At 39.9% G+C, this 17,409-nt stretch overlaps 1 protein-coding gene across 1 annotated transcript in view; it reads left to right on the forward strand.

The window, feature by feature from the left end:
* Positions 1-17,409, forward strand: part of Ints4 (integrator complex subunit 4) — a 73,262-nt gene that overhangs the window by 26,240 nt on the left and 29,613 nt on the right. Inside the window, exons 10-12 of the mRNA XM_036187313.1 lie at positions 2,514-2,688; positions 4,367-4,572; positions 11,673-11,815. Of these exons, the coding sequence (XP_036043206.1) occupies positions 2,514-2,688; positions 4,367-4,572; positions 11,673-11,815 (524 nt within the window). The remainder of the gene's footprint in view (positions 1-2,513; positions 2,689-4,366; positions 4,573-11,672; positions 11,816-17,409) is intronic.

Consider the following 17,409-nt stretch of genomic DNA (forward strand, 5'->3'; position numbering starts at 1 on the left):
TACTAGATTACATATTAATTCAAAATCATAGTAATGTGAACCAAATTACAAGCTACATCATGGACTTCATCTGTAATAAAATATTTTGCAAAGGTTGTGTTAAACAAAAAAGAGGTAGGATTTACTTTCTGTTCCTTAGAAACTATGGAGGTCTGATCTTATTTTGTGTGATGTGTGACATGGTGGGGCTTCTTTTTAGCAACAGTTCCCAGAGAAGGGTGATTAAATGAGTGAATCCTTTCTCTGGACAGTAACCAAATGCCTCTGTGGAGTGCCTTAGGCATTAACTGTGGTGGTGCTTCTTAACAAGGTCGGCTAGATGAAATATGACCTAAAGTAGTATGTGCATTCACTGTCAGTACCTTAATTTGTTTTGTTTTGTTTTGTTTTTCAAGACAGGGTTTCTCTGTAGCTTTGGAGTCTGTCCTGGACTAGCTCTGTAGCCCAGGCTGGCCTTGAACTCTGCCGCCTCCTCGAGATCTGCCTGCCTCTGCCTCCCGAGTGCTGGGATTACAGGCATGCGCCACCACTGCCCGGCTTCAGTACCTTAATTTTTATTTATAAACTCATAACAGATTATAGAATTGTTTATAAATATAAGGAAAAATGGGTTGCTTATATATAATCTCAGTAACTTTGACAATTTTAGTGTCTTCACTAGGTTTTTTGTTTATTTGTTTTTTAAGACAGGTTTTCTCTGTGTACTTTTGGTGCTTGTCCTGGATCTTGCTCTGTAGACCAGTCTGGCCTCGAACTCACAGAGATTCACCTGGCTTTGCCTCATGAGTACTAGGATTAAAGGCATAGGCCACCACCGCCCAGCTTCTCTAGCTTTTTAAATGTGTGTTTTAAACACTGAATTGTTATGTAGATAACTTTGTAGCCTACTTTTTACATTCGCCACTATATCACAACCTTTTTTTTTAATTGCCGAGTTTATACTTCATGTCTTTAACAGTTACATACTTTGTTAAATACATGGTCTGTCTCTCTTTAGCCTTTGCACCATGGTAGGCTCAGATTCTTCTGATTTTTTTACCACTGTAGATCATGTGAAGGATATTATTCTTGTGACCTTAGTGACCCTTCCCCCCCCCCCTTTTTTTTTTTTTTTGAGCTGAGGATGGAACCCAGGGCCTTGTGCTTGCTAGCAAGAGCTCTTCCACTGAGCTAAATCCCCAACCCCCTTTCCTTTTTTTTAAAGCTTTTTTTTTTTTTTTTTTTTTTAAGATTTATTTATTTATGATGTATACCGAAGAGGGTGCCAGATCTCATTACAGATGGTTGTGAGCCACCATGTGGTTGCTGGGAATTGAACTCAGGACCTCCAGAAGAGCAGTCAGTGCTTTTAACCTCTGAGCCATCTCTCCAGCCCCCCCCCCCTTTTTTTTTTAAATTACTCCATAAGCTAAATCTTTCAAAATGGTTCTGGAGTAGGCATGCCATAAACAGTGCTGTATAGCTTTCCTTGATTTGAGTTGGAATTTAAGTCTGTTTTTGGTGCACAGGGTAGAAGTGTAAGGAAGGAAGTGCTTGTGAATGAGATGAGATGAGTAATTTGAGGATTTCCAAGACACATTGCAAGGTGAAGGTTGTATTGTGGGATGTGACCCACATTCTTATAGACTCTGATACTTTGACTCATTGATGTTTCTGAAATGATTATCCATGGATTATGGGCTCGTTTCTCAGATGTTTAAGAATTATGGTGTGAAGCAGAGTGGCAGTTACTTACTTATGATGAGAACCGTACCTGTGAAGCACCTTTGCTCATCAGTGTGCTCTCCTGTGGTGCTCTACTAGAAGGTTATTTGGAGAGTACAGCTTTGTTCAACTAGAAAATTGTTGCTATAGAGAGACAATGTTTTCTTTTTTGTTGTTGTGTTTGTTGTTTTGTTTTTCCGAGACAGGGTTTCTCTGTATAACATCTCTGGCTGTCCTGAAACTCACTCTGTAAATCAGGCTGGCCTAAAACTCACCAAGATCTACCTGCCTCTGCCTTCCTAGTGCTGGGATTAAAGGTGTGAGCCGCCGGGTGGTGGTGAGCACTTGAGCCAGCCTGGGCTACAGAGAGAGCTCCAGGACAGGCACCAAACAACACAGAGAAACCCTGTCTTGAAAAACCAAAAAGTAAAAAAATAAAAAATAAAGGTGTGAGCCAACACCACCCAGCACTAGACAGTGTTTGCTAATGACACTGGAAAACGTTTTTAGAGTGGGTATATTTTCCACTGGAGACAGTGTTTGAAGAGGCACTGCTTTTGTCTGCCTCTCTGGCTCTCCTTTTCTATGTTTAATGGTATGAAGAGCCGCCTGTCCAGTCAACACTTTATCTAGGTTACTATAAACTATTATAGACTTGTGGATTTCTTGTCTTGTTTTAAGTTGGATTTGCATTTCTCTACTCTGAACTGTTGAGTTGTCTCCAAGAGCAGTTTTGTTGCCTACATCCTCTTGGTTTTAGGTGCACCTTCGTGTTCTTAGGAAGCAGTAATTGTTGTCATCTTCTTCAGAGGAAACGCACTGCACATGAGCGTGCCAAGGAACTTTACAGTTCAGGGGAGTTTTCCAGCGGCCGGAAATGGGGAGATGATGCTCCCAAGGAAGAAATAGATACGGGTGCCGTGAACTTGATAGAGTCAGGAGCTTGTGGAGCCTTCGTTCATGGGTTGGAAGATGAGATGTATGGTAAGTATGGCTTTGTATTACCAATAGTACCCACATGCTCTGCTTTGTGTCAGGTATAGAAGAAGGCGATGATAGATGCATCATCTGTCCCTGCCATGTGGCTCAGCGGGTAAAGGTGCTTCTCATACAAGTTAGGAGACCTAAGCACGATCTCCAGAACCCACATGAAAGCTGGAAGGAGAGATCTGACTCCATAATTGTTCTTTCACCTCCACACATGTGCCACAGCCCTCATTGTATCTCTCTCACACACACAGAATTTACAAAGTGCATCTTTTCAGTTAGCCTTTTAGTCACTGCGTAAAGACCCTGTTAGGAAGGAATGGCTAAGGGCCAAGCAGTATGATGCAGTGGTTAAATTCAGATATCTGCATTTCTGTAAAATGGGGATGATAATAAGCATCTTTCTGAGCTGTAAAAATTAAATGAGATTCTGCACACATAAAGTACTTGGCATGATGCATGATCTATTTGCAGGAAGCACTTAGAAATAAAAAGTCATATTAACAATAATAATTTAGTTACTCAGACAGCAAGATTTAAATTCGGGTGTTTGTGACCAGAAAGTCTTGTATCTTCCTTTTGTCTTTGTGAACATTTTTGTGTCATATTATCTGTCTGTCTATCTGTCTTGTCTGTCTGTCTGTCTATCTATCTATCTATCTATCTATCTATCTATCTATCTATCTATCTACCTACCTATTATCTATCTATCTATCAACTTGCCTACCTGCCTATCTATCTATGTAATGGAGCCTTACTATATAGCCCTGGCCTGGAACTTGCTATATGGACCAGGCCAGTCTTGAACTCACAGAGATCTTCCTGCCTGTGCTTCCTCAGTGCTGGGAAGGAAGGTGTGCATAGCCATACCTGTCCAATTATTAGTCCTCTGGTTCCACATATGCATCACAATCCTGAAGTTTTTCTACAGTGTCCTTCTGTACCTCTCTTCCCTGTTGTGTTTTACTTTGAGAAATATCTTCTCATTTCCTGTTTCTCTCCTCTCAACTCCCTTCCTCCAACCACTTTCCTCCTCTTCTTCCCTTCTTCCTTTCTTTCTTCTCTCTTTTTGTTGTTCTCGACATTAGAAAAGTTCAGTTAGAGAGGTGAGGTTTTAGCTTGGTTTGCAGATTACTTTCTAGCAGGCATGAAGTGGTGAAGATCACTCCACACAGTTTGTGCTGAGACCTGTCTTCATAGGAGGAACATGTCCCTTAACTACATACAGTATGATGCGAGCCTGGGATTACAGGTGTGAGTCCTAGTGTTTTCTCTTCCCTCACTGACTTTGTGGCAAGTAAATTCATTCTGCCAATTCTTTGTTCTAAGATGATGATAGCTAGCTTATTTCAACCTTAACAGTAATAAGTTATTTAATGTCTGACATTTAAGTATATTTTCATGTAGTTGGAACACTGAGATAAGGTAATATCATTGTCAGGAAATTCAATACACTTAGGCATATGTGTTACTTGATCACATGCACATGGAATAAGAGTTCTTGGGATACAAAGCCCATATTGTGCATTGTTGTGATGGTGGCAGGAAGAAGGTGTTACAGGGAGAATCTGTAGAGTGAGAGAAGAGTAGAGAATACAAGTGTGTGAGAAGGAACCTGTTTTTTTTTTCATGGCTCTTAAATAATGTTCAGTTTAATTTGTTTTTCATTTTTTAGAGGTTCGCATTGCTGCTGTGGAGGCTCTTTGTATGCTGGCACAGTCTTCACCCTCCTTTGCTGAAAAGTGCCTTGATTTCTTAGTTGACATGTTTAATGATGAAATTGAAGAAGTGCGTCTACAGTCCATACACACCATGAGAAAAATCTCTAACAATATCACCCTCCGAGAAGACCAGCTTGATACTGTCCTGGCTGTGTTAGAGGTGAGTATTTGTAGCTGTCATTCATTTCCTCATCAGATACCTAGGAGGCCATCCCCCATTAACCCAGGTATAGTGAGGCAGCAAAGTTCTGCCCTTTTACCATATTCCTCCCAAAGTTGAATTTGGATAAGCTTGTTATTGCTATGACCAGGGAAGGAAATAAAAAGAACATCTAACTTGAGCTGGCTGAGTCAAGGAGACAAAAATAAATAAATAAATAAAAGTTTTAAAAATTTTTTTAAAATTTTTTTTTAAAAATGCTGTGAGGGAGGACACTTTAAGAAAGAAAGCATCGGAGGTGTTTATTTTTAAGCACGAGGTGGTGCCATTGATTAGACAGAAGGAAAATGGTATGAGTGGTTTCTGAAGGTTAGAAATGTTCCAGAGGTTAGAAAATCTAACACCCAGGAATTCAAAGACCTTCACTGCAGTGGTAGCACATAACTGAAGACATGAGAGAGGGCAGAGAAGTACCTGGAGATAAGGCAAGAGACTGTGATGAACTCTTTTTAGCCTTTGATTTTATTCCATTCAGTTGCTGCAGCGGGAAAGTGTCTTAGAAGTCAGTTCTTTCCATCCTATAGTTTTATAGAGAAAAAGTAATTTGTCTGAGGTCACACAATCTATTAAGTGGTTGCTTTGGGTATACAAAGACTCCCCAGGCTATAGAGCTCCTGTTCTTGGGTTATTATTTTGACGTGTCTGGATCTTATTTGCAAATACTGAAGTTGGTTTCTTGGTGTTAACAAATGAGATCTGGATGTAGCCCCTCATTCATGAAAGTTACCTTACAATTAGCTGCTGTGGGATGTCTTTTCTGTATGTTGTGAGTATGTGTTGCTCTGATTGGTTGATAATAAAGCTGTGTGGCCACCTCCTGAGAGTTCTCTAGATGATCCAACATCCAGAACAGCTTCAGGGCAACTGGCTCAGAGAATACAGCATCACAGACTACTCCAGTCAGGACTTGACCATAATCCTAAAATTTTCTTTGTGTCCCCATAAGACTACCAGTGCCCTCAATCAGCAGGAAGTAGCCTAGAAAACTACACCAACATTCCCGAAAATTGGATTATGGATGTTTGTCTTTATTTAGATTGTTGATTGCAAATTGTTATTGGTCATAGTCAATCTCTTTCTAAAAGAAGAAAGAGGGATATGATATAGAAATGTAAGATATAGGTATGATAGGATGAAAGAGTAGTTTATTGAATCTGTTTTTTTGTTTGTTTTGTTTTGTTTTGTTTTTTTCTGGAGCTGAGGACTGAACCCAGGGCCTTGCACTTGCTAGGCAAGCGCTCCACCACTGAGCTAAATTCCCAACCCCTTGAATCTGTTTTTGTTTGTTTTTTTGTTGTTGTTTTGTTTTTTCAAGACAGGGTTTCTCTGTGTAGCTTTGTGCCTTTCCTAGAACTCACTTGGTAGACCAGGCTGGCCTTGAACTCACAGGGATCCGCCTGACTCTGCATCCCGAGTGCTGGGATTAAAGGCGTGTACCACCACCGCCTGGCTTGAATCTGTTTTTAAAGAGCAGCATCTTGTTTAAATGTTTTACATTGCTATGGATTTTACTTTATTGATACAAATTTAAAGTTAATTTTGTTATTCTGTATGTATATTCCTATTCTTGTTTAAGGTATTATGTTTATGCAGCTCATTTGAAGTTGTAATATATAATTAAATACAGATTAATAGTCATCTAGGATAATCAAACTTATAATCATGCTAGTTAAGTTTTTTAGGTATATAAAGGTATATTTCAATTAGGTAGGTAATCTTCAAACACTTCAGAGACCTACAGAATATGGCATTTAAAATGTTTCAAAAACTTAGACTTTATGGACAGTGAAACACATCTGCTCCTAGCAGCATCAACTTACTTCCAAGAGAAAGATGGGTGTTGAAGACAGTCCATATGGAGTTTATTTTCTTTTTGGCAAAAATAGCCATTTGGGCAAGAAACTGCTCTTGCCTAGACTACTGATAATATGTTATATAAACTGGACATACAGGTTCCATAGGAAAATGACCACCAAATTTGCCAAAACAAGGCAGAGTGGTCCTTCAGGTTCCTACTTCGCAGAGGAGACTGCCAGACATTCTACAGGACACAGGGGAAAAAATGACCGAGGGACTAGACCTATAGGCTGAAGATGGATGCCCCAGCGTTGCAGAGGAACTTTGGGTGACTGTCCAGGCAGGCAGCTGTCTCTGTCATTCTAGATTTTTAGAAGTTGCATACAATGTACTTCCTATTTACTTAGGTAATATTGTATCCTCCTGGGGTCTTTGATGTAGTTGAAGACTAGCTAGTTATAATTTTCCTTGGTTATGATAAAAGCTAAATTAGAGGGGTTGGGAATTTAGCTCAGTGGTAGAGTGCTTGCCTAACAAGTGCAAGGCCCGGGATTTGATCCTCAGCTCCAAAAAAAAAAAAAAAAAAAAGATAAATTAGATATGAAACTTTAGACTCATAAATATTTTCTTTAATTTTGCCAAATACAAATAGACTAGGTATTATAATTGTAATTCTTGCTTGATAACTGTTTTGTTATGTATAATTTTACTATGTTAAAGTTAAAATCTTCCTTTTTGATTAGACAGAAAAGGAGAAGTGCTGTGGGATGTCATTCTGTATGCTTTGAATATGTGTTGCTCTGATTGGTTGATAAATAAAATGTTGACTGGCCAGTAGCCAGGCAGGAAGTATAGATGGGGTGAGCAGATGAGAAGAATTCTGGGAAGAGGAAGGGCAGAGTCAGGGGTCACCAGACAGACAGAGGAGGCAAGATTACAAGGCAGAACTGAGAAAAGGTACCAAGCCACGTGGCCAAACATAGATAAAAATTATGGGTTAATTTAAGTGTAAGAGCTAGTCAGTAATAAGCCTGCGCTAATGGCTGAGCAGTTATAATTAATATAAGTTTCTGAGCGATTATGTTATAAGCGGGCCACAGTACTACAGGGGGCCTGGTGGGACTGGAGAAACCTTCTGACTATAATTAGCATAATTATTTCAGATTCCTGCTGCATTCTTTTTTTTTTTTTTTAAGATGAATTAGCTTTTTTTAAATGACTTATTTAATCTTTATTTTATGTGCATTGGTGTTTTGCCTGCATGTATGTCTGTGTGAGGGTGTTGGATTCCCAGGAACTGGAGTTACAGACAGTTGTGAGCTGCTGTATGGGTGCTGAAAATTGAACCCAGGTCTTCTGAAAGAATAGCCAGTATTCTTTTTTTTTTTAAATTAACTTATTTATTTTAAACATTAAAGTATTTTCTCTGTAGAAAATAGTATAAATGATAACATTTCCCAATAAGCCCTTTTAAGCCAAATGATAGCTGGATTATACATATAAATATTGATTAGATTCTAGGATACAGAAGAGACCTATCTTAATCTGTTTAGAGAGCTATGTGTTACTTAAGTTGTGTATGTGAGATTCCTATTCATCTTCCCCTTCAGTGTTTGATTTATGGCAGATGTTATTCTATAGGCTAATCCATAACCTAAAAAGATTTTAGCCTCCCCTCCTGAAAGTATGGCCAGCATTTTCTTTCATCAGCTTGATACAGTACAAATTCTTATCCTAATAGTGAAATGTTTCACTAAAGCTTGCCCAGTGATTGGATAAAACTAAAACTTATTATAAGCCGTAGTCATCCTAGGGTCCCCCCTGCTAGGTAACCTCCCTAGATCTGTGGGTTTCAGTCTGATTGTCCTTTGCTTTATATCTAGTATCCACTTATAAGTGAGTACATACCATATTTGTCCTTCTGAGTCTGGGTTACCTCACTCAGGATATTTTCTAGTTCCATCCATTTGCCTGCAAATTTCATGCTGTCATTGATTTTTCTCTGCTGAGTAGTACTCCATTGTGTATATGTACCACATTTTCTTAATCCATTCTTCAGTTGACGGGCATCTAGGTTGTTCCCAGGTTCTCAGCCAGTATTCTTAACTACAGAGCTATATCTCTAGCCCCTTCTGCTGTATTCTCTGTAAAACAAGGTGCTTTTTTTTTTTTTTTTTTTTTTTTTTTGGTGGAGCTGAGGATTGAACCTAGGGCCTTTTGTGCTTGTTAGGCAAGTGCTGTACCACTGAGCTAAATCCCCAACCCCAGGGTGCTTTCTAAAGAGTGTTATCATTTAAAGAATATTATCATTCTCCTACTTCCACAGCACTTCTTTTAAGAATTTTCCCGAGTTCACACCTATTTTGATTTGTTTTGTTTTGTTGAGACAGGGTTTCTCTGTGTAGCCTTGGCTATCCTGGAACTCACTCTTTAGACCAGGCTGGCCTCTATAGAACCCACAGAGGTCCACCTGCCTCTATCTCAGATTAAAGGCATGCTCCACCACTGCTTGGTTTCCTGTCTTTGTAATTCTAAGAAGGCAAATTCATGCTGTGTGTATTGTTTGTCATAGGTGGTCTCTATCCTTTTTAGTTCCTTTTGTTTGTTTTTGACAGTGCCTCGCTCTGTAGCCCAGACTGGTTAGAACTCACTGGAGGCTGGCCTTAGACCCAAGGACAGCCTCCTGCCTCCTCAGTGATGGGATTATAGACTTGAGTCATCTTGCCTGGCTTTTCGTTTTCTGTATCATCATTTCTGACCTTAAATTTCATACTGTAATCATTTCTGTGTCTTTGTGCCTTTCTTTACTACTGTAGTTTCCCCCTCTGCCTACAAAACTGCCACTGTTCACTCATTGGGATTCTGTTGATCTCTACAGTGTATGAGCTCCTTGACTCAGAATTTTCTAAGGAGTTAGACATATAAACTATTCTTTCACTGTGCTGGTCATGGCTCCCTTGCATTTACTGTGTTACTATACTTCTTTGCTTTGAGCCTTCCAGCTGGAATTTCTTTGGGGGGCTATGCTGAGATACTGTCCTACCTAGAAAAAGTTGTTTATTAATCAAGAACTGTCAATGGATTCAAAATATTGTTGTGTCAGAAACATATGCGCTTTGAGCATAATTATAGACTTAAAAGAAGTAAACAGTTTCAGGTAGTGACAGATCTTATACAGAAGATAAACAGTCTAGACATGTGGGAGATTTTATGATACATCATCAGGTTAGTCAAGCTTCTAAGGAGAGGATACTTAAAGGACAGAGCAGCCATTCCTGTGAAGACTGAGGCAAAGACCTGCTCCTGGCAAGGCTAAGGTAAAACAGAGTAAGAATTTCAGTCTTCATGAAACATAGTGAGAAAGCAGAGCTCTTAGAAGTAGATAGGCGGGGGCAAGTGACTGTGGAGGGAAGTTGACATGAGACTTGCCTCTCTTTCAGCATTTCTTGTTCTTAAAACATTTTTGAAATTTATATCAGATACATTGTTAAATTCTGTCAATCATTTGATGCATATTAAATACCGGTCCCGTGTGTCTCCTCTTTATTTATTTTTTTCTTTTATCATGTCTAGCAGGTTTGTCTGTTTGTTTTATCTCTCTGATGAGATCATTACCTCTGTAAGTAGAGTCGCTAGGTGATGCCTTTTATTATGTTCTTTTCAGGTTCAATCTAGTGACTTAGTCATAGTGAATGCTTAGCAAATATTTCCTGAAACAAATCTGTACAAGTTAACCACATAACTGGCAATTATATAGTTCTTAAGAAACACATAAATTAAAATTGTTTTCTTACTAGTTTGAACATTGTTTTTCTAAGACATCAGTAGAGCTTCCTGCTGTCAGCAATGGAAATCTACTCATTTGGGAAGCACTTTTGGATGGTTAACTTGACAATGTGTAGAGGCAGACAGATCTGAGTCAGCTCCTCAGTCCCTCTCTTTGGTCTTTACTTTTCCCTATTGTCTTGACTATGTCTGTCTGTTGTGTGCCAGGCACTGTTGTAGGGAAAGTTATAATAGTGAGTGAAAGCCATGATCCTGGTCTCATGAACCTTATTATTTAGTGGGAGTCAGAAATAGTGATACAAAGGCATAGCAATAAAATGAAATAAGTCCATGAGTGAGATGCCATCAGAGTATATCAGGGGAATTTGGTTCTTTGGAGTTAGAGGATACAGCAGTCAGGAAAAGGACCAAATGTTGAACTCAAAGGAGGAGGAAATAGGGACTAGTTTGGCAAGAATTGTCCACAGTGTGAAGTGTAGTAGATGTAGATCTGTGGTGAGTAGGCATGTGGCATAGTTGAAAGACCAAAGAGAGTTGTGTGTCAGGAAGAAAAATAACTGTTAGTGTGCTGGGACATGGTGCTGGAGGGGAATGGGCCAGCTCATGCAGTCTTACTATTCATTTGTTGATTTGCTCTGGCCATGCAGACTTCCATGCTGTTTTACACATGATACTATGTGGCCTTTACGGTTTTGTTCCTTTTGATTATAAAATACTCAGACATCCTAGTGGTCTTTCTTTTTTAGCCTGTTCCCCTATCCTTTGTGGGTTGGGGGGGGGGGTCTTACTATATAGCTCAGGCTACCCTCAAAGTCATAATCCTACCTCTGGGACTGCAAGTATGTGAAATCCTATCCAGCATGGCCTGCTCTTTTTCATAGTTGGAAGCCTCTCATAGCTTGAACACTGAGGTAAAAGTTTCAGACAGGGAGGAAAAGGAAGGCTAAAGAGCAAAGGGCTGGGGATGGTGGTCAGGGCTGTAATCTAAGGACTTAGGACGTAGAGGCAGGAGATCAAGACTTCAGGGTCATCCTCAGCTACATAGTTCAAGGTGAACGTGGACTATATGAAGAATCCAGGTGAAGTGGTGCATGCTTTTAATTTCAGCGCATAGGAGGTTAGGCAGGCGGATCTCTGTAATTTGAGGCTAACCTGGTGTACATAATGAGCTCTAGGCCAACCAATACTACATAGTGAATGAAACCCTGTCTTAATAGACAAACAAATAAATAAACACAGGAAGAGAGAGAAAGAATAGAAGGAGCCAAGGCCCCTTCTTAGATCAATAAAATGAGGTCTTTCTCGGGAATTTTAGCTAGTAAATTTCTAAATATTTTTTCCTGTGCCCACCCTATATGGAAAGGTAGCTATGGCCAAGGGAATGATAAATGGAACTTGAGTTTGCTAGCAATTACTGTTGTTAATTATTGCCTTTCTTTCTTTCTCTTCTGAAAAAGGATTCCTCCAGGGATATTAGAGAGGCTCTTCATGAACTCTTATGCTGTACTAATGTTTCAACAAAAGAAGGGATTCATCTTGCACTGGTGGAGCTACTAAAAAACTTAACCAAGTACCCTACTGACAGGGACTCCATATGGAAGTAAGGACATTTACCTCATTTACTTCCCGTCATAAGATAACTGTACAACATACATTATTTGGGGGATATTGTAGACTGGGGATAGCCCTCCCTATCACCTTTAAATAGAAACTGGGTTCAACTTTTCCAAACTTTTTTTAAGACGGTTTTTTTTTTACGTAGCCCTGGCTGTCCTGGAACTTACTCTGTAGGCCAGACTGGCCTTGAACTCACAGAGATCCACCTGCCTCTGCCTCCCAAGTGCTGGGATTACAGGCGTGCGCCACCATCGCCCAGCATTTTTTTTTTTTTTTCTTTTTTGCCGGAGCTGAGGATCGAACCCAGGGCCTTGCGCTTGCTAGGCAAGCACTCTACCACTGAGCTAAATCCCCAACCCGGCACACACCTTTAATCCCAGCAGAGGTAGGTGGATCTCTGAGCTCTGGGCTACCCTTGTTAACAGATTGCATTTCAGGAAAGTCAGGACTACACAGAGAAACCGTGTCTTAAAAATCCAAACAAGAAAAGAAAAGAAAAAGTATTAGTAAATTACCAGTGGGTTAAGTAAGGTGTTGGAAGATACATGTACATGTACCTATATTGATGTCAATATTTAGACAGATGATAGAAATCTTACCCAGCCAGTCCCCAGCTCCCTGGCAGATGTAAGCTAAAAATGCCTGTGGAGTCTTGTTCTAGATCACATTTTTTATGTGTGTGCGCGCGCCATGGTGAATATGTGGAGGACAAAGTACAACTCATGAGAGTCTTCCACCATGTGGGGCCTGGGGATTGAACTTGGGTTGTCAGTCTTGGCAATAGGTGCTTTAACCCACTGAGCTAGTTCACTGGCTATAGGTCACATTTTTGATATGCACTGTTCTGTTTTGCCATTTCCCCATGTGTGTGCAGTTCATTTCAGATCAAGTCAACATACATTTGTCGATTGTCTTCAAGGAACACTCGGTCATTTGGCATGTGGATATTGTGGTAGTTCACAGCTCTGTCAGTAAGTGTAGAGATGTAGAACAAAGGATTAATTCTACCTGATGATAGGTGTGATTGTGAAACATTTGTATTAAATAAGATTTGTTGGGGCTGGAGAGCTAGCTCAGCCAGCCATTTAGAGGACTTGCAATTCTCCATTGGATCTGGCTTCTCTTCCCAGCACCCACATGGTGGCTCACAACTGCCTTTACTCCAGTCCTAGGGCATCTGATGCCCTCTTGTGGCCTCTACAGTCACTGCATGCAAGTGGTGCACAGCCATACATGTACTCAAAACACCCTATACACAGGAAACAATTTAAACAATTTTGAAATGGAAACGAAACCTAAACCAAACCAAAACTATATATAAAAATAAAAAAGATTTATGGCCTGGTGATGGTAATGCATGCCCTTAATCCCAGTACATGGGAGGCTGGGAGGAAGAGGCAAGTGGATTTCTGTGAGTTCAAGGTCAGCCTGGTCTACAGAGTGAGTTCCAGGACAGCCAGGGCTATACAGAGAAACCTTGTCTCAAAAATTAAAAACTAACAAACAAAAAAGATTTGTGGTGGTTTGATCTTCCTGTAATGTGTGTGTATATACATACATACATACATACTGTTGTCTGAATGATTGTGTGAAAGAAAAGAGGAGAAAAAGCCTTATCCTTACAGTGCTTTGAAATATTTTGAAGTTACTTATTTTAATCATCTCTTAAACTTTTTCAATCTCTAGAAATAGTACAAGAGAATATAATAAAAGGAACAATCAGGGGTGTCTTAAGATGTTACTAACAATAATTGCAAAAGTGTAGAAGAGGTTATTTGGTTAGCTGGTGTGGAACTTGCTATGTAGACCAGGCTATCCTCAAACTCATAGAGATACATCTGCCTCTGCCTTCCAAAGGGTAGGGTTACAGGTGTTGTTTCTGTTTCTAGTTCATTCCTGAATGTTTGCTGAGCACTTGTTATTATGCCATCACATGTTAAGTGCTGTGGAGGGTTAGAAATGCATTAGTTCTCAGATATCACAGAAAAGAAAGGTAGGAAATAGATAGAAAGATTGGACACAATAGTAAAAAACCAATTATAGTAACAAACATTTACAAATGAAGTCTAGTTCTAGAGAGGCTCGGCTGTGCGGGGATCTCCAGTGGGACCTGCTTAATTCCCTTTCCTACCTGAGTTCTGAGTATAAGGAGAGAAAATAAAGCTGGCCAAACCACAGCCTTTACAGTATGCCTGGAGGCAGCCTTTACAGAGTGCCTGGAGGACTGAGAGGTCAGAAAATTAATGAAGGGCTATCTTTCCCAAAAAGGGGAACATAAGGTTGGGTGTGGTGGTGCACATCTTTAATCCCAGCACTCAGGAGGTAGGGACAGGTGGATCTCTGGGAGAGTTTAAGGCCAGCCTGGTCTACAGATTTGAGTTCCAGGACAGACAGGGCTATGTAGAAAGATCTTGTCTTAAAACACCAAAAAAGCTGGGCAGTGGTGGTGCATGCCCTTAATTCCAGCACTCAGGAGGCAGAGGAAGGCAGATCTCTGTGAGTTTGAGCCCAGCCTGATCTACAAAGGGAGTTCAGGACAGCCAGACTGCACAGAGAAACCCTGTCTTGAGAGAACAGAAACTGGGGTTGGGGATTTAGCTCAGTGGTAGAGTGCTTGCCTAGCAAGCGCGAGGCAAGGCCCTGGGTTCGGTCCTCAGCTCTGAGAGTACATCAGAGAAGTCATGAAGAAGAGAAACCATTCAAATGTAGTGATTGTGAGAAATCCTTTACATGTGCCTTACATGTGCTTCTTCTCTTAGAGTACATCAGATCATTCATACAGGAAAGTAATCTTAGAAATATAGTGAATGTGAGAAATCCTTTATACATGCCTTCCATGTGCCTCTTCTCTTAGAGTACATCAGATCATTCATACAGGAGAGAAAACTTAGAAATGTAGTGAATGTTAGAAAACCTTTACACAGGGTTCAAGTATTAGACAACATCACATTATTCATACAGGAAAGAAACCTTAGAAATGTAGCGAATGTGAACAATCCTTTACACAGGGTTCAAGCCTTAAACAACATCAGATCATTCATACAGGAGAGAAAATTGTATGTGTAGTGAATGTGGCAAAGTCTCTGTGCACCCCTCACTTCTAAGAATACTTGAAAAACTTCATACCAGAGAGAAAAGTCTCCATAGTAAATAGTGTGGCATATGATTTATCCAAAGTTCTGTTCTTAGAGGTCATTGCACCTCCATACAAGAAAAACATTATGAACTTGAAAAATTTGTGAAAGCCTTCAATGTGAAAATCTTAAAAAAACAATGAGTTTATACTGAGAAAATATTATGAAAATGTGACAATGTAGGACAATTTTTGTTAAAACTTTAATTTTTTTCAGACTAGAGAGATGACTTAGTGGTTAAGAGGACTGGCTGTTCTTCCAGAGATCCCGGGTTCAATTCCCATTACCCACATGACAGCTCACAACCATTCCAGGGGATCTGACACCTTCACACCAATGCACATAAAAATAAAGTAAAGGGCTGGAGAGATGGCTCAGAGGTTAAGAGCACTGGCTGTTTTTCCAGAAGTCCTGAGTTCAATTCCCAGCAACCACATGGTGGCTCACAACCATCTGTAGTGAGATCTGGTGCCCTCCTCTGGCCTGCAAGCATGTGTGTAGGCAGTAAGTACACTGTATACATAATAAATAAATAAATCTTTTTAAAAAATAAAGTAAAATAAATCATTAAAAAAAATTTTAGGGGTTGGGGATTTAGTTCAGTGGTAGCGCGCTTGCCTAGCAAGCACAAAGCCCTGGGTTTGGTCCTTGGCTCTGAAAAAAAAAACTTTTTCAACCTCAAAAATTACCTAAGAATGAAAACTCAAGAAGCCTACAGAATGTGCTGTGTTATATCAGTTCCCTGGAGACTTAAACCTTCCATTCTGAATAGAAGCTGATTAATCAGGAAATAAGCACTTCTAATTCATTTCAGGAGGTCCAAGAAACTGACAGGGTTCAGTATCCTACACACTCCTGAAAAAATGGAGAGCAGTCATGCTGCTTAGAGGAATCACTGATGAACTAACCTTCCAAGAATGGATGCCCTACAACCTGTAGCTGTGCCTCCAGGGGTGCAGTACATTCTAGGTGTCCAGGAGTCATAAGCCCTAGCCCATGCTGGATTAGAGTTTTATGATGCTATCTATTTTTTAGTCTGTTTTGCTCCTATAACCAACTTGTTTCCATATTCCTGAAGGCAAACCAAATAGAGCTTATTGGTTTCATTTAAAATTTTTAAAAAAAGAAAGAAAAAAGAAATATGAGGTTGGGAAATTTACTGTTTTTTGTTTTTTTTTTTTTAAAAACAAATGTTCACTAAAACCTTTTTTGTTTTTTAGGTTTTTTTATTTTATTTTATTTTATGTGTATAAGGGTTTTGTCTACATGTGTGTATATGCATCACATGTGTCCTTGGTGTCCAAGGAGGTCAGAAGAGAGTGTCAGATCTCCTGGAACTAGAGTTACAGATGGTTGTAAACTTCATTGTGGGTACTAGTAATCAAAGCTGGGTCCTCTGTGAAAACAAATGTTCTTAACTAGACCTCTTCCTGGTGTTTTCTCTCTTTGCTGATCTGTGTGCTCACTGGTCTCTGAAGTCAATCAGCTATATACTTTAGCTGATTCTAATGATCTTTCCTTCATTGCCTGTTAGAATGTGGAAAGCCTCATTTGACTATTTATTACCTTGCAGGGCTTGTTACCTTTGCCTCAGCTGGCTGGAGTATAAATTCAATAAGGACAGACCTTAACACTTATATTTCTTCTTGTGTGTAGGGAGGTGGTGTGTGTGTGTGTGTGTGTGTGTGTGTGTGTGTGTGTGTGTGTGTGTGAGTCAGTATTGGATATCTTCCTCAATGTTGCTTCCACTTTATTTAAATTTTAAAAATTGTTTTATGATATGAGTGTTTTGCCTGTGTGTATGTCTGTGTACCACTTGCATGGCTGGTGCCCTTGGAGGTCAGAAGAGGGCCTTAGAATCCCTGGAACTGGAAGGTGCCCTGTGGGTGCTGGAATCAAACCCTGAGTTGTTTGGAAGGGAGTCAGTGCTCTTAACCACTGAGTCATCTCTCCAGCCCCCTTCACTTTATTTTTTGAGACAGGTTCTTTTACAGAATCTGGAGCTTGTTACCTGGAATTTCTGGCCAAGAAGCTCTCAGGGACCAGCCGGAATCAGTCTAAGTGCTGGGATTACAGGCACAAACTGTTCAGTTTTGTGTTTTGTTGTTATTTGCATGGGTGTTCAGGACATCTGTCCTCAAGCAGCATGCCAATCTCTTTACCACCTCTTCAGCCCCTCTTTGTAATTCAGTGTAGCCAGACTATTAACACTTCTAACCCAGAACTTATACAAAAATAAAAACACACAATTGCCTGACTTGTGTAGTTTTGTATAGTTTGAGAAAGCCCATCCCTTTCACTATAATACCTATTTTTTACTGAGTTCTTACTAATGACACTCTGCTTTTTTTTTTTTTTTTTCTCATTTAAATCCTGTTTTATAAACAGCCTGCCCAAGGCTATGTGGTTTCAGGACATCCCCTAGGATATCAGTTACATTATT

Source organism: Onychomys torridus, chromosome 1 (genome assembly GCF_903995425.1).
Source record: "Onychomys torridus chromosome 1, mOncTor1.1, whole genome shotgun sequence".
Taxonomy (NCBI): Eukaryota; Metazoa; Chordata; class Mammalia; order Rodentia; family Cricetidae; genus Onychomys; species Onychomys torridus.